Raw genomic sequence first — 22030 nt, forward strand, 5'->3', positions numbered from 1 at the left:
ATAAAATAAATAAATAAATTACTTACTTGCACCAGAAACTTCCTTCACATATTGTACTGCTATCTTTTTTAATATTTCTGCATGATCTTCAGAGACAAAAAAGCCCATAAAATTTTGAGAAATATACGTTTCAAGTTTAAGAGGAACTGGAAGTTCTACACGTAACTTTTCAACCACTTGCTTTAATGCCCGAACTAATTGCAACGAACATTCGTCTGGAGCCTGCAAAGTCAAAAATAGAGAGTTAAAAGTAAATTAATATACACACACAATTCTTAGCGCACAAAACAGAGCGAAAGAAGTTTGTAACAAATACTAAGTTTAATCTAGTACTAAATTCTCACGATTATGAATTCCCTGGATCGTACCTACTATCGACCTCAGTTCAACAGAAACATTAAAATGACAAAAATAACATATACACTAGTTAACATTCAAGTTCTGGATGTTAAATTTGTTTTCAGGACCACTGCTATATGAGGCGTGGACCTTCAGCTTCAGTCCAAGTCACATGTACTCTCTTGATATAAAATCACACATTTCTCTTTCTCATAATTGATCTGAATACTTATAATTTTATATTAATATAATCTGTAATTAAAAACTTCTAAAATATTAATTTTATATTTTTGCTTTTTTTTTCTTTAGTCTGAAATTTAGCAGAAGTTTTACAAGAGTAATATGAACATTTTTTCCCTTCCTCTTATCGTGCTCTGGGACGCTTGGTGGTTTGGCCAGTTGGATGGCCGAGCTTATAAATACGGTTCTTGCACGTGGAGGAGGGATCACTCTCTTCTTGGCCACTGCCCTTGAAACATTTGCGTCTCCTATAATGAAGGAACGTAGGGTGGGTCTTGTACCTTCTGAACCGAACTTACACATCGTAAGTTCATAAATCATGAGTGTCTGCTACACGTTGGTAACTGGATTCCAATATGGCGGCCAATTGGACAGTTCTCTCTCTCATTTCCATTTCTTCCAATCCCAACCTGATACAGCGTCTAGCGAAAGAGCTTCATTATACCCTTTAAACTGCGTGTTGTGTTATAACGTATTTATCATAATAAGACATTTGAAAATTAAAAAGCAGTTTTAGGATTTAATACAGAATTCTGGAAACTGTCAATAACACCACTTTTCCACTGTTGGCAGATATTATCTCAACTGCACATAATATTAATTACACTTTCTATAAATATATAAATGGAGAAATATATTATGAGTCCCCATTCAAAGCAAGTCGATATAGCACATATGATACATAGTTACACTTACTAAACGTTACAGCAAAATTTTAGTTTTACCTTAAAGAAAGAAACTAATGTTATATGAGGCATAAAGTTGTGAGCTCCGTTCCAACCACACTGTTTTCGAGATTTGTTCCAGAACATCTGTAGTTGATCAAGAAAAGGCCCAGTAGGGCATGCGTACAAAATATATTCACGTGGGCAGTTATCATCTAATGTGGAGTCATTCACATGTGCTAATAGCCAATCAGACGCCAACTGCACTCCTCTATTTCCAGTAGCCGCTAATGCCTTCTCCCTGTAATCACATAGTATAATAATTACTTACTGTGCATAGAGAATACAGGATGTAAATTCACAAAATGTTGCTTATTTCTCAATTAAATAAACCTGTTCCTGAATTCACGAACGCAGAGAGAAATTAACATTTTTACATTGAATTTGAACGTAAAACAGTTGCTTTCAGAGTGTAACACTGTGGTTCCTCTATCGGAAGCCAAGTTTTGTAATGATAATGTTATTGTCTCGGGCGCTAAGTTTTGCAACGATTGAAAATAACTAATAATTAAAGGAAAATTTCTGCTCGGGCTGCCAAATAGAATTACTGCGTGATATTACGAATAAGCAGATCTTACGTATTCGGGCGACGAAGAATATGAAAAGCATTGTTTTCGGAATTCGATTCCTTATCTCTAATTTGCATATTTAATCTGCACTAGAATGAGTAATTAAGGCACTCACGGATGAGCCTAATATGCAACAGAAAAATGAATACCTGACCTCGTACTTGAAAAGTGAATGGTATTGATGAGCGATAACTCATCTGCCTGTGTACAAATAAAACAAAAATGAATGAGAGTTTGGAGAATTGAAGTTGACTCCACGGGGCTCGAACTTCAGTTCTCCAAGGTAAAAATACAGTTTTGCTAAGATGGTTTTGAATAAAAAAAAAAATGATATGTACCACGAAAGATGACCTAATGTCTAATCGATCCTGTTTTCCCCATAACGGTGTCTCCAAGGCGCTAGGAAAACAGGTGCGTAGTTAATAGTTAAGTGATTTAAACATGCGGAGCAAAAATCTCACAAGCTGCAAAGCTGAAAGAAAGATTTTTCGCTAATGGCTTGTTCAGTTGGCTACACTGACTATCACCTTGTCACCGAAGTGCGTGGAGATAGCAAAAATAGTTTAAAAGCAACAAATAAGGAAAGTTTAATTTAAAGTTAAAAAAAAATGAGTTAATTTAGATAAAAATTTCTGATGGTCAATGTAACCGTGCTTCAACTTTTTCTGTTCAGGGTAATTTGAAATAACTTCTAGGTATGCTAATATCAGTTAAAGAAATAGGCATATCTTTGAAATGATAACCACATAGATGCTTTGGTTCTAACGTCAAATAGACTTTTAATAAATTTAACGAGAAATAAGGTGATATCTACAAAAATCAACAAGAAAGTTAATTTGGATTTACAAAAAAAAAAAAAAAAAAAAAAAAAAAAAAAAAAAAAAAAAAAAAAAAAAAGAATTAATTGACTTTACTGAAAATGAATCAGACTTTTGACTGTTTTGACCAAATAATATGATTTCTCTTAACACATTCTTCACTGTACAACGTAATATTCAAGGTATTTAATCTTGACTGTAAAATTTAGCAACAATCTATTTCTGCTCAACTAAACGGACAATATTCGATTCTTTATAATTACCAGGACGTAGTTATACAAACAAAAATTTCTATTAAACTGAATATTAATTAGCAAAATGATTTATTGTTTTCCCCCTAGACATAACCGACTATTAAGTAATTCGCCCACAGTTACTACCTCTTTTTATTAATAAAAGAAATGGAAATAAGTTTAAGAATCGGATTGCGGAATGAAAGAATTAATGGTTTAGGTTGCTTGCAAGACTTACTGGAGAAATAGTTTAGAAGCGATAGTATGCTTTTGAGAAAATTTAGTGCACTGTCTCTAATGAACTCTAATGAATTTTCAATATTAAAAGATTTGCATAAACAAGACATAATTTGTACACATACTATATCAGTTGGAAAATAACACAATTCAAAATAAAAATCGTTACACAACACTAACTACACAAATATTTCATATTCAAATACACTACACAGAAATATATATATATATATAGTACTACTATTATTATAGTTTGGCCAATTGATCAAAATAATTATATTGTCGACACTTTTTGATTTTCTCACTGATTCCTTATTTTGCGAATAAACGTTTCTCCATAGCTATGGACCCTATCTGCGTTCGTTGCTCAGATAGGTATCTCCGAAGGGATTTACTCGAGTATCTTAAATTGTTTACCTTATTTATGAGACTCTAACGATATTACGGGATAAGAATATTTACACTTATTTGTCTGAAACTTACTCAACATAGCACGTCTTTGGAAGCTTTATATTGATTGTTTCTTTTAAGAATGAGTATAATAAAAATTGACAAGTTACAATAAAATGGTATTAAGCCTGTTTACCGCTCTGACACATGTTCCCCTAACACAACTTATACAAATGTTAAAATTTGAAAAACTAGACTTTGACGCTAAATCATAGTTTACTCAACACTGAAATTACATTACATTCACACATCTTAAACGCGATTTATGTTTAAAAGAGAAATAATCCATACTTGATATAAATAAATATTGGATTGCATATAAATGATTATAATGACGGCTTCAAGGATCTAAATATTGACACATGACGATTACCAATAAATGCATGATTGAAGATAAAATCAATGTATACAAATTTCGCTAGTATAACACTCACAAAAATTTCATGGTACTTATTCAAGAATGACATTAATAGTTCCAATATCAGTGAATTAATTTTAGAAATGCAACCAAGGCATTAGGCTATTTGTTTCTTTCTTTTAAAAAGAATTTAAAAAATGCTCTAAATGTTTACGGACAGTTCCGTATGAATAAACAATGTCCCGAAGTTTCTAGGAAAAGGTGAGTATGGAGATCACGAATCACGGAAATATTGGCCATAGTCCTTCTTCAATAAAGAAAATAACAGAATACTTTGTCCTACCTTAAGTAAGTCCTACCATAAGTAATTTTGTAATGACTATGTTGCTGTGGATAACGAGTGGTTTGAGTAGCTGGCTGCTAAGGGGTCTTTAGCTAGCCATTCTTATTAAATTAATCACTTAAGTATATATATATATATGTGTGTGTATATATGAGTTGACGTATGCTTATGAGTCGCGTGTTGGTGATGTTTTTACGCTGAAGAGTCGATTTAGAGTAACCTTCTTCCGTGTAGGCGTTCTCCCAGCTTTCTTTCTTTTTTTTTTTTTTTTAAAAAAAATAGACGCTTCATTCTTCTCTTTGTGAATTTTGAATTTCGGATTCTGATTCGCCGCTTGAAGTTCGCGACACCATTTCCCAAAAATCGGTTGATAGCTTGGTTTTGGGTTCCTAGCGTCTGTTCTGGGCTAGTACGTGATGTTAAAGAGTTTCATAAGCACTTGCGAAGATTGTAGATAAAAAAAATTTGGTTCCTGTGTGTCTGTGACGTGATATTTGCGATATCGAGGTACTTAGGTAGTGCGACAGTATGGCTGGAGTAACAATAGTAATTCCCTTACCGTTGACTGGCGAGGTAGAAAGGTGGGTGGTCTATTAGTGCGGTTGACGTTTTATTTATTTATTTTATTTTTTTTTTTTTTTTTTGAAAAGCAGAGAAACTTCTTTACCTGGGACAAATGAAAGAGGTTCGCATGGCTGCTAAATGAAACAAAATAAAAATTTCCTTGACTTTTAAAATAAGTTGAATTTCTATATAAATAGGTTTTTAATTTGCATATATGAACAATTAATTGAGTGTGTGAGCGTAATTGTCACAAGAGACCAAAAGTTTCTATCATTCGGAAGAACTTATCGAGCTCTATATTCTTTTTTTCTCTTCTTTCTTTGAAAAACCAAGACTACAGTAGCTTCTTTTTAACCAAGAACATCATTAATTTCGTATTACATCTCTATTCTTCCACAATATGTATATATGTAAATTAGTTGTGCAGGCACTTGAAATGCTCAATCAAATCCTGACCAAATTTTGTAAGGTATTAACCACTAATGGTAATGATAAGGGTGGTGATCCGATTTGAAATCCCACGAACTACGGACAAATAATCTAAAAACTATCGTGTATTTGCCGGTGTGTAAGACGCACTTTTTCCTTTGCGAGAAAGTAAAAAAGTGTGTTATATGATTACTTCTAAACAAGTATGCCTGATCCAGTGTTGTTTGATGTCTTCTTTGTTTCTTTATGGTGTGCAACGTCACTTCAGTTGCATTACAGTTTAGTGACTCACTAAATGTAGTTTGAATACAATCGCTTTATTTATCGTTTCATAGTATTTATGCTGTTCTCTGGACGCACATGTCAAACGCGCGTGCAATTCTACGCCTCGTTAAGCAGTGTGTGTGTGTATTTCTTGCTATCATTTTGTATTAATAACATTGTAATAATATGTAGTGAAACTATTTTTTCCTTAATTCGAATATAGAAAATGGGGTATATCTTATATGCCGGCAAATAAGGATTTCCTCCCATAAATACAGTGAAGCCATTCTAACAATGTAATAGAATCTTTTATACACAGAAAATAGAGGGAAACAGTCCATGCAAATAAAGCGATGTTACCGTGGTTACAGTCTGCCAAACATCCTATTTTAACTGGGGATGGGGGGGGGGGGATGATGGCTCAGTGTTGTAGTCGAGGGGTTATGTTACGAGACGTGACACAAAACCAATTATAGGTTCGAGTTCCCCTAAAAAGTATGGGTGTTTTCAATTGTCTTCGTGTTCCTGCCGGGAACAAATGTTTAGAAGCAAGAGAAAATAAAAAAAAAAGTAGGCGTAAGAACATTTTTGGGCGATTTCTCAATGTCCGCTCTAATTGGTATTCTTACGTAGACACTAAAATTACACTCTATTAATTTTAACGAAATTGGTACAAATTTCCTTCACCCTAAGCTAACCTGACTCTGCCCTAACTATCTGTACTCTACCTACTCTATCCTACCCCACTCTACTATACATTTTTAAGGTTGGTGTAAAGGGACAAGTTTGGCCAATAGATGTCACTACAGTCTTCGTATCTCTCTCATGTATTTTTTACCTTTCACGAAAATTTACAATTTGTCTTACAAATTTCAACCTAGAGAATTCACATTTTTAGAGAAGGAACTTCATAACCTATCGAAGGCATCAATCCGTGCCGATTTTTTTTTTTTTTTTTTTTTTTTATAGAATTTTCTTCATTGTTGAAAGTTATAGTGTTAATGGTTTGGATATCCATTTTAGCAATCAAGTCATTTCAATAGGGAAGAAAATTCTAAATAAAAAATCGCCACGGATTGTTGCCTTCGATAGGTTATGAAGTTCCTTCTCTAAAAATTTAAAGTCTCTAGGTTGAAATTTGTAAGACAAATTGTAAGTTTTTGTGAAAGGTAAAAAATACATAAGAGATATACGAAGACTGTAGTGACATTTATCGACAAAGCTTGTCCCTTTAAACCAAACTTAAAGCAATCCTACTTATCGACGCACAGCTGGAGCGCGTATTGTAAAGTTTATCCATTAAAAAAAAAGAAGAAAAAGGGTTAAGTGATGGAGAGCAGGTCTAAAAATGTAAAAAATATGTAAAATTTACAGGAAAGAAAATGTAAGTTGGTTATTTTTTATGAAATTCATGCTACGTGTAATGTGGTATTTTCATGTGTTAGAAGCTGAATCTTGTTGGTACTATTTTCAGTGGAGGAACGCTGACGTCAGACATTATGGTGTAATGAGGAAAAAAAATTACCAGCAGATATGACATTTCAATTGGAGGTTTTATAACAACCTATGCTGGTGAAGATACATTTTGTGGAGAAGCACGGATTACTCAAATTGAGATTAAGAAGTGGCAAATTAAGGAAGGTATTGAAAATAAAGAAATGGAGTAACAGTTACATTTTCAAACATGAACATCGTGTTGATAGTGTGAAATGTCATTGGCAAAAGTCGGCAGGTAAAGGTATTTTTTCGAGGATACGCAGTTCTTGATAACAGTGTTATTATTTATAATCTATGTATATAAACCGTGTAACTGCAGTGAATGTGTTAGGAAAGCACCAAATCTAGTGTTTTTAGCGGTATCCTCGTTTACGCTCATATTCACCATTGCTGACGCGCCTACTCCCTACGAACCAACCTACTCGTTCCGCTCCGAGCCCCTGCTGGCTCCTGCTCTGTTTCGGTTAGATAGTGGTTACCTAGCATAGGTTGGTTGGTTCTTACGCTAGTTTTTACGGCGTATTTCCGGATACAGTATTTACACAGAAAACTAGTTCTCTTAAAATGAATATGCACTGGGGAACTCTTTAAGACACTTTCTAAGGTAATGACAATGAATTTCCTTATAAATGACAAAAAATTCACGTTTTTCAGCCTGATAATACTGGATTTACTCTGCGGCACAAATGCCGAAGAAAAATGTAGAATGCACAACTCTGGTGCGAGGAGTCCCAGCGTCGATCGAAATCGAAGTGAAGTTGTGGACAACGTCGAGTCCATGGGATTTAAACTTCCATTTTTGTTAGCTTTTCTTGATCAGTGCTGTACATCAGATTCGGAACCGAGCAGTTTTCGAAAGGTCCGGCTCTTGCTATTTCAGCCCTTTAAAATTCAATCATTCTACCTGAGTGCAAGTGTGACATCTAGATCTATAACCTTCAGCAAATACTCACATGCATTTTCTTGAAATTAATATTACTTAAAATCGAACTTCTTTGAACAGAAATACAAATAATTACATACATTATTACAACTTTTACGTTTTGAGACGCAATGAATACACGCTCATATTCTGCTAATTAAAAAAAAAAAATCATCGGAGTTTTATTTTTGTTCTTTAATAACTTTATCTTATTACCTGTCTTAAAATAAGAAGGGAACTTACGCTCTGTGCTTCGGAAAACCCATTTGCAATAGTATTTGCAAAGGTGTTAGGTGAAGTTTTGATATTTTGGTCGGTGTTGGGTTCTTCCTCGGTGGAAGCGCTGCCATTTTTGCAACAAGTTATATCAAATGAAAATGAATTATATGTACAAGCATATAGGTTTCAAAATAAAAAATTACTGTCACAGTATTACATTAATTTTTATGTATGTATTTTAAGCATACGTAGAATATTAAGTTTATAATTTTAGCAACAAGTGTTTAGGAAATTGTTATTTATTTGAAGTAGATAGTATTTCCGCGTCATCATGGCGGGTGTGTTGTTCGAAGATATTTTCAATGTGAAAGATATTGACCCGGAAGGGAAGAAATTCGATAGAGGTAAATTAGCGCATTTTATTTATTACGTAATTAAAACTAGTAAGTTCCATTAACCGTGTAATATTAATTTTGTTGAATGTTAATCCGTATTAGTTGGTGTACGTATGTGAATGTCATTACGTCAGTGCAACACGTGAATATACAAACCGGTTGTCATTTAGTGATTTTAAGGCAAAACATGAACTAATAATTTAATTTTTAATGTATGAACATCTTATTTGCCATTAACAAGTAATTGTTGTTGTTGTCATGTGATTTACGGTGTAAAACAGAAAGATGTTGTAAAAGAAAATTTGAGTACAAGGCAAATCAATAGCACTTTGCACTACTATCAATGTGTGTGGAGAAAGATTTTTAAGAAATACTTTGTAAAACGTTTGACATCGTACATCGCAATGAAAAGCATCGTGTTTTGCAAATAATAATTTTCAATCATACAATTACTTTTTTAGGGGTATGTTTAGTACAATGGGTCCAAAAGCACGTAAGAAACAAAAAAAAATTACAGGAGAAATGAGTGATGCAAGTGCTTAGACGTAACATAACGTAACCAAATCTAACCTAACCCAACATAAACTAACGTAAGCTAACCTGAACTAACCTAAACTAACGTAATATTAGTAGAAATAAGCGAAATTCTATCATTTTTTAGAAAATTATATGGGACTCCTACACTAATATAACATAAACTAACCTGACGTAACCTAAACTAGCCTAACCTAACTTAAACTAACCAACCCTACTATAAACTAACCGAATGTGAACAGAAATTACCAAAATTATAACATTTTTTTTTAGAGAAAAGAGCTGGACCCCTTCTGCTAAACATAGGCCCTTTTTTATAACCGGGACTATGACGCAGCAATTTTTCAGGTAATTCTTATCAATTTGTACTGGATAGTATTTCCGCGTTATCATGACTTGTATGTTCTTCGAAGATATTTTCAATGAGAAAGATATTGACTCGAAAGAGAAATTCAATAGAGATAAATTAACGCAATTTATTTACTACTAATAAGACTCAATTCGTAGATTTCGACTGACGTGATAACAGGATTTGTAACTTCACTAATCCAGATTTTTCTGTTACTACACACATCTTAATCATGCTTAAACAGAATGAGTGCATAACTACATATACAATAGAAAGCTTTATTAGTTTCATGTGACCTAATTCATGAAAAGTCACATGTCAATAGTGTGTTTTGTAATGTCAACTCATGATGCTTTCTCGTCACATTTTATGTAAATTTACTCACAAAGAATGAAATTGGTACTACTATAGGCAGCCCCGTATTTAGGTAAGTGCTATTCTGTGCTCGAGCACAGGGCGGTAAAATTTTGAATTTTTTTTTTTTTTTAATTCACAATAAAGTAATATTTTAAACTAGCAACCCGCAGAGTTCCGCGCAAGCGCAAAAAAAAAAAAAAAAAAAAAATATGTTCATGTATTTCATTCGCTCAAATTACAGTAATTACTAACTAGCTAGCTTATCAAATTATTTTTAAAAAGTCATAATTTCCCACCCCTATCTAAGGGGTGAGAATGAACTTGAACATCGTGAAAACCGATACCGTTAAACTCAGCGACCTTGAAAACTATGAATTCAACACAGTATATTTGTCGATATCGATTACTTTTAAAGGCTCGCCTCCCTCTCCTCCCTGGGGAGTAGTATATGACCTTGAAGTGGAATTGTTTTAAAACTGTCATCACTCATCTCACCCACCCCGAAAACTGTGAATTCAACTCTAATATAGTTTTTTTTCTTTTTTTTCGGGAAAGGGGGCGGCAAATTTTGTGCGAGGAGCGGCAAATTATTTAAAGCATAGGGGCGCACAATATATAAATACGGGCCTGACTATAGGGTAAATTTAGCACTGAAAACGATAGCAGGTCGATAATAGGGACACCACCAGAGTTTCATTACGTATATCCTGCTTTTATGACAAAACCGAGTTGCATATTATGAATAGTGTGTAAAATTAAAAAAAAAAGTTTTTTTTTTTCACTTTTCTTGCTTCAAATGATTTCCTAAGGCGTTCTGGACTGTCGTTACAGTAGCAGAGGCCCAAATATCTGCGTACAAATTGACAATATGCGTGGACACTTAGTGTCCTGGAAGTGATTAGGTACTATCCTATTATATGCAATTATTCCCTCACGAAATTCGCTCGTAATGCCTTAGAAATTGTTTCTTAGGATAGAAGTTGTATTCATGGGTGCAGATTCACTTTGCGAGAACTTTTCCTCACGGGAATAAATATGCGTACGGACGCATGTCATAAAAACGATTTTTAAAAAAATTGTGCTAGGTGGTCACTGAAAGCGAGAATCTTACTTAACTGAGTCAGAGCAAGAGCGCAAGGAGGATGAGGATTGTCAGCAAGGACAGTATGCGCATAATTAAAGATAGGTTAAAAAAATATATGATATCACATAGGTTACAGGAATTGTAATGACCTCACAGTCGTAAATGTACGATTGTAAACATAAAAGAAGTTTTCTGTGCATGGAAGTTAGTATGTTTCATAACCCTCTTTGATGTACACGCATTCGTTTTAACTCTAGTGTAGCTTTTGTAATAATTTCGTACTTGTAACATAACACTTGTAAATATGAAATACTGATGTCCTATTTTGTGAAAAAATTTCTCCGACAGTGGAATTTAATATCCTACACAATCCTCTTTCATACTCATTTTAACCTTGTGCTCACTCATTTTAACCGTGAAATCCCCATTTTTATGATGAACTATTCGTAATCCGTGCAAAGTTAACTCTTAGTACCTTCAACAGCTGTTTTATAGGCGCAGGCTTACTTTAGCTGTGATGTGAACGTTGTCGCTTGAAGTACTGCATTTTCTGGTCAAATTTCCTTTATATTGGCCTAAAACATTTATCCATATTTTACTATCATTCTTTTATGAGAGGATTAATTTCTTTAAGTATGGGTGTGGGTTCACACTGGTAGGAATACCGTGCGATGCATGCTCGGGTCGAAACTGGAAATCGCCGAGGACAATGCTCAAGGCGTAGCTCGTTTTTATTTATTTCAAGTGTTTATTTGTTAACTAAGATTTCTTCACTTCGAATAAGATTAAGAAAGGAAGAGATGGTTTAAAAAAGAAGGAAGGAAAAAAGAAAATATTCATTGTTACGTTTAAAGCACCGTTTTTGTGACAGCTTCATGAGTTTCCTAATTTGAAGCAAATTTCAAAATCACTGCACAACAAATAGGTACAGTATATTATAAAAGAAATAAATAAAAATTGCCTTACGTACGTTTATTTTATTTCGTTAACTAATCATTTAGACTCCCACTTGTGTTCTTTGTAGTGGACAAACACCGTGTGCGTAGGTTTTCTCGGGATTCTCCCGTTTCCTCCCACTTACTTCATTTCACCATTTCATTCATTACTCATCATCACCGTCTCCTTTAGCCTGACCGGCATAACCGTGGGACGTAAAACTCATTTCATTTTTTTCCCACTTGTGTTGGACTCTTCGGCTGGGTTGTGATTAAATTAAAAGAAAACCTTGACTGTCAGCTTGGAACCACATAGCATGTTATTGTTCTTAGGCTACGATTTTTCTTAATGTGTCGTATTTAATAATGGAGACTGGAGAGATGTCCATTTTATAGGCCTTATATTAGTAGAGTTGAAGTACTTTTAATGAGAAAAAAATTGAACTTCTAAATATTACTCCCATATTGGAATCTATTCTTAAACTCCAGGGAAACAGATGTCTTTCTACCTTAATTAAGGAAGTACATCAAGTTTTGTATATATATATATATATATATTTATTTTTATTTTATTTTATTTATTTTATTTATACAAGTATACAAGTAACAATACAGACATAGTGGACACACACAAATAGTATATCTATATTCTTAGGCCAGAAATTCCCCGGAACTCCAGAGACTTATTATCCAGGCCTATACAAAAACTTAATTTAGAAACCAGCCTATATGGCCGGATGGCCTCCGGTATTCCACGAGGAAAAAAAAAAAAACTATGAAATACATAAAGACAGACATACACATACAGATATATATATTGGTAGCAACACTTCTAATACACACACCACAACTAAAATTATTATTATTATTATTATTATTATTATTATTAATATTATTATTATTATTATTATTATTTTTTTTTTTTTTTTTTTTACATTTATTAGAACTACGACTGGTAACCTCCGGAAATCCTTGAGGTTAAGTTCCAGTCCTTGGCAGGGTTTCTTTAATCTTAATCAGTATTATAAATAATATAAATCATTTTTATAGCTGTTACTTTTTTTTACTACAATTTCAATTAACTATCATTTAATTTATTATTAATTTTACATTATCTTTCATCAAGAAGACACATACATAATACAACTTAATGACGTAATATGATTATGATAGATGGCTACTCACAGAAGCTTTATATATATTCAAAATTTCGTCTTAGATTCCAGCACTAGTAAGAGTTGAAATTATTAAAGAAATCAAATACTCAGACAATGTAAGTTTTATTTATTTCTTGTATATTAATTTACGAGTTCGTACAGTCAATATGAAAACTTTAGCATTTTAAGATGCGTGACCCAACCTGTGCAAATAATGAAATAACATTTTTTTTAATTTACACATTAATAAAGGTAAAAAAAAAAAAAAAAAAAAAAATCATATATAGTTGCTTAAAATTAAATTGCAACATCGTGTACGAGAACGTCACTACAAACAAATTTGCGTATGATCCTTTTCCGCAAATACGTCAATATGAATTGACACATTAGCGATGGTGGATGTGCACGAAATAAAGAAATATCAGCTTGTGTAAAATCATTGAGGCTTTGGAAGTCAATATTCAGAATATGTTTATTGTGATTTGAAAATAACATTATGAAAACACGTATCCATGTATGCACCATTTTGTTTTCTGTGATCTGTAATTTTTCCGTCACAGCATAATACGTCGCTATAGAACTCGTGCGCTTTTAGGTCAATAAATTGTGACACTTTTATTTTTTTCGGCTGTTTTGAAACTAACTTAAGACCATTCACAGACAGAAGTAAATGATAGTATCATGGTGCCACTTGCTGGTTATATAATAGATGCATTAAAACGTTCTAGCCAAGTTCTCAGTTTCTGACGGTTCGTTAAGTATGTATGCAGTCTGACGTCAATGTGGAATGCGACAGTCTTTCTGTTGACTCGCGCTACTTGTCGACGTATAGTCCGACGAATACATCATTCTGTTCGGGGGCAACAGCTCGTGATGTACGATGTTTTTCCAGTGTCACCAAACTCATTCCATAACCTTTCTGGGCGTCAGTGTGGGCTCTGCCACAGACGTGGAGCTTCTCCTCGTTTTGATCACAATCTTTTTCGTACATTTTTGTTGTAGGTGATCGACTTCTCATCAGTCGTGATCAGCCATTTTAGAATGACTCGAGTTCGTTACGTTTCAGTAGAGATTCGTAGATGGAAATTCGATTGAGTAGATGTTTTTGATTCAGGTCATGTGGTACCCAAACGCCAATCAGGATTACCACCTACCTAGAAAAGTCAGCGAATTTTAAGTACGGATTTTTGCTTCTCAGAACCCATTTAGCTCTGCCATATCCATTTATTTGGTATGGGATATTTTATAAAATAATTAATTTGTTTTGCAAAATTTATGTAGCTACATGCACACTATATACGTGTACATGCATAGTAGATGAGAAACCTTTTGATCGAGAAAAAATACAGCGAATACCTAGAAAAGTCAGCGAATTTTAAGTACGGATTTTTGCTTCTCAGAACCCATTTAGCTCTGCCTTATCCATTTATTTGGTATGGGATATTTTATAAAATAATTAATTTGTTTTGCAAAATTTATGTAGCTACATGCACACTATATACGTGTACATGCATAGTAGATGAGAAACCTTTTGATCGAGAAAAATGTGGCTGCTTTTCTGTATCATATATAGATCTGAAACTTTATTAAAATATAAACATATAAAAGATAAAAAGTAAGTAATATTAGAAAGTTAATCATTGTTGATACAAACATTAAATGAACCTATTCAAATATGTGAAGAATTTAACCGCACTTTGCGGAAACAGCCAACAAGCTAGTAAAAATAAGAGAATCTTATACAGCTATCAATTTGTTAACAAATGCGATATTGCATTCTGTTTACAACACATTTCGTATACTCATGTTAGAAAACGAGGTACGGCATCAAATTAGTAAATTGCAAGGAAATAAGTCGACAAACGACGAAATACCGACAAGAATAATAAAAGTATGTATGAGAGTGATTGACACTGCATCTAACGTATTTATTCAATCAATGTTTAATAAATGATTTAGTCCCTGATGCTCTTAAAATGTCTCAAGTAAGACCAATATACAAGAAGGGAGACTCCACATCCGTCGAAAATTACAGATCAATCTTACTGCTACCTGCTTTCAGTAAAATATTTTAACATCTAATAAAGGCTCCAGACACATGATAAATAAAATAGTCAGTGCTTTGCCCAGTCATATAAAAACGGAGTACATAGAACATAACAACCAGATATTATAAACTGAACTTACACCTTGGTAATGCAAATTACTAGATCTCTATAATGTAGTACTCATTCTCACATGACTTAGCAATAGAATACATATAAAAGTGGCTTGAATTTAGAGGAGTATGGGATAACAAAAATGAAAGACAAACAAATTATGTCTACAAACAAATTGTTTTACTTGTGAGAACCGAATTACAATTAAGTTAGGAAAATTGGCTGTTGTAGCCATTTGTTTCCGTTCCTCAACACTATTATATTAGAACAGTTAATAACCATACGGAACACATATTTAATAAATTGAAAATTATGAAGTACGGTACTTTTTATGTGAAAAAAGTAATCTTTGGCGATATATTTTGAAGACGTTTTATTTCAAAATTGATAGGAATGATTATCAACAATATTTACTGTCTAGACTTCAAAGTTCAAATTATGTGATCGTTATCAAAGTCGATTACGAGAAATAACTTTAAGAATAACACAGTTTTATCAGTGAGTTTTGGCTGGTTGATGACAAGGCTGCAAAGAATCTTTAATGGGTACTCCATCCTTACCAATAATTTGTGGTATGTCTAAGATATGCACTCTTGGTAAAAAATGGGATGCTCTTACAGCTATTATTTCAGATTTAAAAAAAAAATGCATATTTACTGACAAATGGTTGCATAGGTATATTACAGGTAATATTCAAAGTTTAAATAAATATGTTATCAATAACAGTTTTGACATATAGTATCAATTTAGTATATTTCAAGGATGATAATGTTGCGTAGTCTTGATTTTTTAAATGTTTACAGCGCTTCCCTCTAATGTGCGTGCGGTCTTTGGTTTGTAGTAGAAAACATCGTGCTCGTGGGTTATCTCAGGGTATACCCGTTTCCTCCCACATTCCCATTCCACCAATTCGTTCATCTTTATTCACTCGCCTTACTCATCCGTCTCCCTTAACGTAAAGGACATCATCGTGGGACGTTAAACGAAAGAATGAAATATTTAAACATTTCCACACCTCTAAGTACAATATTTGACAGTCAAGGGGATTTTGGCTACTCCCTACTTACTAAAATGAGTGTGTTCGAGCTTTGTACCTAGTTATATCATAAATACTGTCACAAGTTTGAATGTGAATAACACAGAGAGTATTAACACCACGGCAATTTATTTTGGTTATATTTTACATTGATATGTTGTACACTTGACTCACCAATCATTTTTCGAAATGTCCCCCCTTGGCAGGCACGAAGTCTGTCCGGCCACTGGTCAATGGCATTACGCACCACGTCCATGGGAAAATTGTGTAGAAAGGTGTGACTATTACACGAGTAAACGTAAGTTCGGGATTAGAATTGCTGCTCCAACTTCATTATTCGTCATTTTCGATGCATTATTGGTCATTTTACTTTGGAACGTATGTTTCCAAAGTTATCAGAATAGTTTCAGATTCTAACTGGTCTACATAATATTGCCGAATACCTGTACCGGTATACAAAGTTTTTATCGGTTTGACGAAATTTCGTGAGTGGATATTAAGGTATGGAAGTTTATGGTTGTGATATTAGACTCATAGTCAAGACTGTAACACGGTAAAAGGGTAGCTTTTGATATTTTGTTATAAGTGTATTGAGAAGTGTAGAAGTTTGGTAAATCCATGTCATTTACTTATTGTAGTGTATTTTTTTCTTATTAAAACAATTTGGTCCAGTTTAGATATATTGGGTGATATCAATAAAACGGAGAAGTTACTCATTATTCCAAATTTTATAGTAGTTACTCTCATTGGTATCAATAAAAAGAGAACTGAGCGCTACTCGTCTCGGCTGACCTCGGGGAAGCCCCGCCCTTTTGAAGTAACCACACTTCTATTCTCAAGCCGAGTAACTACTCCGCGTTTGATATCAATAAAAATCAAAGACTCCTCTGTGATGCTAGTAACTTCTCCAAATTTGTGGAGCAAGCTAAATAGGTGACTCCGTGCGAAATATGACAAAGTATATGATTGTTTCGCTTCGTAGAAAAACTTATAAACTGCATAGAATTGTTGCAAACGGAGATTACAAAAACATTATAGGTTCATGAAAGAAAATGTAGAGTGGTTGGCACAACATTTTTTAGGAGAATCAACCGATATTCGGGGTGGTGCACTATGTAATGACGAAAAGATGCGGGTTTTCTTGCGTTACGTGAGTGATCCGGGATTCCAGGTCGGAATGTCAGGGGATTCTGGAGTGGCTCAAAGTACTGTGTCTATGACTACTACAAGTGTAATGGTTGCGATTATTGCGAAATCTGAAAATGGATTGTTTCCGGAAGTGTGCGTAATATGCAAACAGCAAAAGCAGAGTCCCAAGAAGAATATACATTTCCGGGTGCTATCGGAGCACTTGACTAAAGAAACCTAGTATTTTGGAGACGAATACGCTAATACGAAGAGCTTCTTCGTGGCTAAGCGGTTAGCGTACATGCCTTTGGCATGAGAGACCCGTGTTCGATTCCCGGCGGGAGCTCATGTGGTTCGGATTCCACGTTAATCAGTGGGTACCGTCTCATTTAGCCTCGCTACTGAAAAGGACTTAAACTCAAAATCAACTCAACTCAATGTTGATAGGAAGGGTGTATACATAAGAATGTATTTTGTTTATGTCGAGGCGAAAGGGGACACGTATGGAGTGGGAAACGCAATCAGATGGATATGCTTTATGATGTGACTGGCTGGACTTTATTAAAAGGAAGCAAAGGGGCCAAGTGTGTGATTTCGTTCTTAAAGCCAAACAATCTATAAAGACCTTGGACAACACGTGATGTGCACTTGTCGTGTTAATCTTGATATTGTTAGATTCGAATCAACATCCATCAGCTCCAATAGGTTCGTTCCCATGGTTTCGGTGTTACTTTCTTATTTCTCGTTTTTTCTTTTTCTTTTTTAATTTTGTTTTATTCTCGCTCGAATATTAAAGATTCTCTTTGGATTTGTGTCTCAGACGTAGATATATTTCATATTTCGTTGCATTTCACTGTAATTGAATTCAAAGTTTCGGCTTTCCTTCCTTTGCTTTCTGGTAACTGTGAGTTTGAAAGTACCACTGGAAACTCTTTTATAACATTCACAAATGCACTTTGATTGAAACTGTCGTTGCTACTTGCCCGTTCCATGGCGTTTAGGATATTACGCCATAAGTTAAAAACAACGAAATGACCGCGCGACGGATGGGAGAAATGAGTAGTCACTCCTTTTATTCATACGACTCACTGCTACGCGCAGAGGAAACGCGAGTGAACGTTCATAAATCTGGAGCAATCTAGACCTGACTAGTGGCTTGTTTAATTGATACGAAATTGAGGGAGGAGATTACTCCAGGTGTAGTTACTCCGATTCTCGAGCAGGACTTCTCACGAGTAGTTACTTATTTTTATTGATATCACCCATGATATAAAGTGTACTAACTGTAGGTCTGCGTCTCATATAGCATCACTGAAATTGAGTAAAATAAATAAATGAAAACCTACACAAGTGAAGGTACAATTACAATTACCAATTTAAATTATTTCTGATTTTGAGAACATTACTGAAGCTGGAATAACTTTTAAGCGGGAGGGGGGGGGGTAAACAGTGTGTGTATTTTATTAAGATAATTGTAAATATTGAATAATCACTTTAAGCAATACAGATAAAAATTGAATTAAAAATAATATACATTAGAATAGAATAATATTTTTTTTGTTTGTTTTAAGTCTTTAAATTAGGATTTTTTAAATTTTTATTTTATTTTATTTATTTATTTATTTTTTTTTAGAACTTTCTTGAGAACAAAGTAATGAGAAGTTTAAAAGTTTTAATTTACTATCCAGTGTGCCCGTGAACTATATGAATAATTGCAGTATTTTAAAAGCAAATTCTGTCTTCTCAAAGGTAGCTTGCACCCCTGTTTTATTTTCCAATTTTCCTTTATTATAGCAAAAGAAGGAAAGCGTTACTTTTGAAATATTGCAATTATTCAGGCAGTTCACGAGCACATCGATAGGAAGTTCTACTCACAATTATGTGCTCACTGACTTTTAGACTTTTTTGAGTTTACATGTCAACGCTCCATGTCATAGTTGTTCCCAAAGTTACCAGTTGTTTACGAAGCATGTTATTCTGTGGTTAAATTCAATGATCTGTAGCCTTTTGAAGGGCTTTCAAAAATATTTCTTGTTTTCCACAGTCTTCTTCAATGTCACCTATCCACCATTGCTCATTATACTTAAGGATATTCTCGTTGATGGAGAGTATCGTTTTAAGAGGAAGTTATCTTCAAACTGTTCTATGCTGTAGAATAGCATCAGTGGAAGTAGGTATAAGGCAATAACATGTTTCTGTTTCATGGATTCGGCTATCATTTATCAAAGCGAATTTGTACGTAGTTTCTGTACACGACAATTGATTTCATTTTGTTCGAGAAGTGTGAACTTACCCATGACAGTTTCTGTTAACAGAAAGAAGACGTGTCTTCAGCTCTATATTATTGTCTATTCAACTGTATGAACACCAGGGACGTAGTGTCCATTAAGGCTATAAGGCTTAGCTTATCCATTTATTTATACATCATCCTCAAATGTTGCTTTTGAATATTGATACAATTAATTTTAATAAAACGGATTTATTTTATAATACGCTGTTTAAACATCAAGCGAGTTGAAGCGAAGGTTCTGCAAGAACGCATTGAAGGCTATCGGCGGCTAGCCTTCCGCTTCTCTTATGGAATTAGGAGAATGGGGCGGTGACAATCACTTTCCCGCCACCCTCAGCAGACGAAAACTTCTTAAGCTATACACAAATTCAACATGATGCAACGAAAGTGAACGAGTGTTGACGAAAGGCTAGCCTTTTGGGTGTTTGGGGAAACAAAATGGACAGGACGCGGTCTTGTAAGAAAGTATAGAACAGAGACTATGAAAAATTTAGAAGCTCACATTCAGTAACGAGTTTTGACCAAGAAGAAAAAAAAAAAAAAAAAAAGAGAGAGAGAGAGAGACAGAGGGAATAAAAATGTTATGTTATTATGAATAGTATTTATTCATCAGGAACCTAATTGCGTACTGGTTTGCGTTATCACAGCGTAAAATTTACATTTTAGTTTTCGATAATTGACATAGCAGTTACGTTGTATTTTTGGCGTTGCGTTGCTATCCGCAAGTTTTTCGAAAATCGATACTGAAGAAGACCTCAGATGATTTATAGTTTCTTTTTTTTTCATACTTTCAATCTAAAAATAGCTTTTTTTTTTTTTTTTTTTTAATTATCAATTGACTGGGAGCTACTGCTCCACTGTTTTCCATTAGTATGCTGATATGTGTTGTTGTGGGTGAAGTGCTTAAAGTTTGTATATGATTTGGGGAAGTTACACTTAAGATCGTCCTATAGCTATCCGTTTTTATTTGTTTCTTTGAAACAGTAATACAGTGTATGTGTGATATGCGAGTATTGCATATGTAAGGAAACCGTATGTGTAAGGGGAATATGAAGCAGAACCACTCTTATACTTTTTCTTGCATTGTATGAAAAATATATTGCATGAATTAGCATTTTTCTATCAAGTATTACAGCGTAGTCAGAACACTAAGACGTGATCGTTTAAATGAGGGCGGGATAGTTTTTTGGGGGGGTAACTTAAATTCACTTTACAATCATATATACATACAACAAAAATTGCAAGTTTCAGGATATTGGGCCCCTCCGAGCCACCCTCTAGCTACGAATCTAATTTCAGCCTACCCAATTCAAAACTTTACGCTACGTTACTGATGAACACCTAGACGGCCTTTCAAGGTGAGGACATATGAAGGGTAAGGGGAAAAAAGAAGGAATGTCACAAAACTAGATTTTCGAGAAAACGGCGTTTTAATATTGAAAACCGCGTAAAAAGAATAGGGTTAGTTAAATCATTGCCCCTTTTGACATGGATATTTCTACATTTACGCATGCATGACATATAGAGTCAAATAGTATCAAGAGTCGCCAGCAGATAGGACAAAGCATCCGAAAAAGCACATAGATGGACATTCCTTGTTTTTTCCCCGTACCCTTCATATGATAAGGTTGTCGCTTTTCTGAGGCTGTGTGTCAGGGTTTGCTATTCGGAGTTAGTTAAGGGGGCTTGTATAAAATTTCATATTACTATTAACTCGTCTAAACGTTTATTGAATTCAAATTTTCAGCGGGAACCCGCACCTTCGTCAGCGGCTTATTTATTTATATGAACACAGTGCTGTTTTAGTCACGTTTCATAGCTTCCATTATATAATGCAAAAACATTTCAGGTATGGTTAAGATCATTTGTAATATTCTAGAAACAAAATACATAAACCATATTATGATGTATAGTTTGTAATAAATTTAATAATATAGTTTGTAACAAATTTAATAGCTTCAAATACACTAATGTCCGTGTTCAGTCACTTAATGGAGCTTCAGTTGTAGTGTGAAAAATATTTTATTAGTAGTTTAGCTTGCCTGCAAGATGCTGAAAAAACTAAATTGTAAAAATTGATATAGCACTTCCACTGATCAGTGCGAAATAATAGGCGTGTCCTGCTTCCTGCTTAGTTTGCGAAGCTTCCTTGAGCTATTATTCTCTTCGAGCGATTATCACTACACATGTTGAACTCATTTGAAATCATTTATAGTTTTATCAGAAATATTCATGTGCACTATATCTTCTTTAAGAAGCAACACCAAACTTAGTTTATATCATTGAAAATGTTTGCTTGTGTTTGTGCCGCTTAAGAAATGAACTGGAATGTGTGTGCCCTAGTAGCCTACACAGGCCGGGTTTGGGCGAGCCGAGACTGTTTTCTCTTCAGGTTGGGC

At 34.2% G+C, this 22030-nt stretch overlaps 2 protein-coding genes across 4 annotated transcripts in view; one reads left to right on the forward strand and one right to left on the reverse strand.

Annotated features, from left to right (window-relative positions):
* The window catches only part of Epp (Ecdysteroid phosphate phosphatase), a 58208-nt gene extending 49835 nt beyond the window's left edge, over positions 1-8373 (reverse strand). For 2 of the 3 annotated variants that reach the window (XM_081730604.1, XM_081730605.1), the window contains exons 1-3: positions 8232-8373; positions 1305-1545; positions 27-222 (exon numbers count right to left, since the gene is read on the reverse strand). In XM_081730604.1, the coding sequence (XP_081586730.1) occupies positions 27-222; positions 1305-1545; positions 8232-8338 (544 nt within the window). In that variant the 5' untranslated portion in view covers positions 8339-8373. Of the gene's footprint in view, positions 1-26; positions 223-1304; positions 1546-8204 lie in introns of all 3 variants that reach the window. The other variant, XM_081730606.1, reaches the window with a different exon arrangement.
* Positions 8374-8453: 80 nt separating this feature from the next.
* Polr2H (DNA-directed RNA polymerases I, II, and III subunit Rpb8) overlaps positions 8454-22030 on the forward strand; it is a 630556-nt gene continuing 616979 nt past the window's right edge. The window contains exon 1 of the mRNA XM_081730608.1: positions 8454-8611. Coding sequence (XP_081586734.1) covers positions 8539-8611 — 73 coding nt within the window. The 5' untranslated portion in view covers positions 8454-8538. The remainder of the gene's footprint in view (positions 8612-22030) is intronic.

Source organism: Thermobia domestica, chromosome 11 (assembly GCF_964235325.1).
Source record: "Thermobia domestica chromosome 11, izTheDome1.hap1.1, whole genome shotgun sequence".
Taxonomy (NCBI): Eukaryota; Metazoa; Arthropoda; class Insecta; order Zygentoma; family Lepismatidae; genus Thermobia; species Thermobia domestica.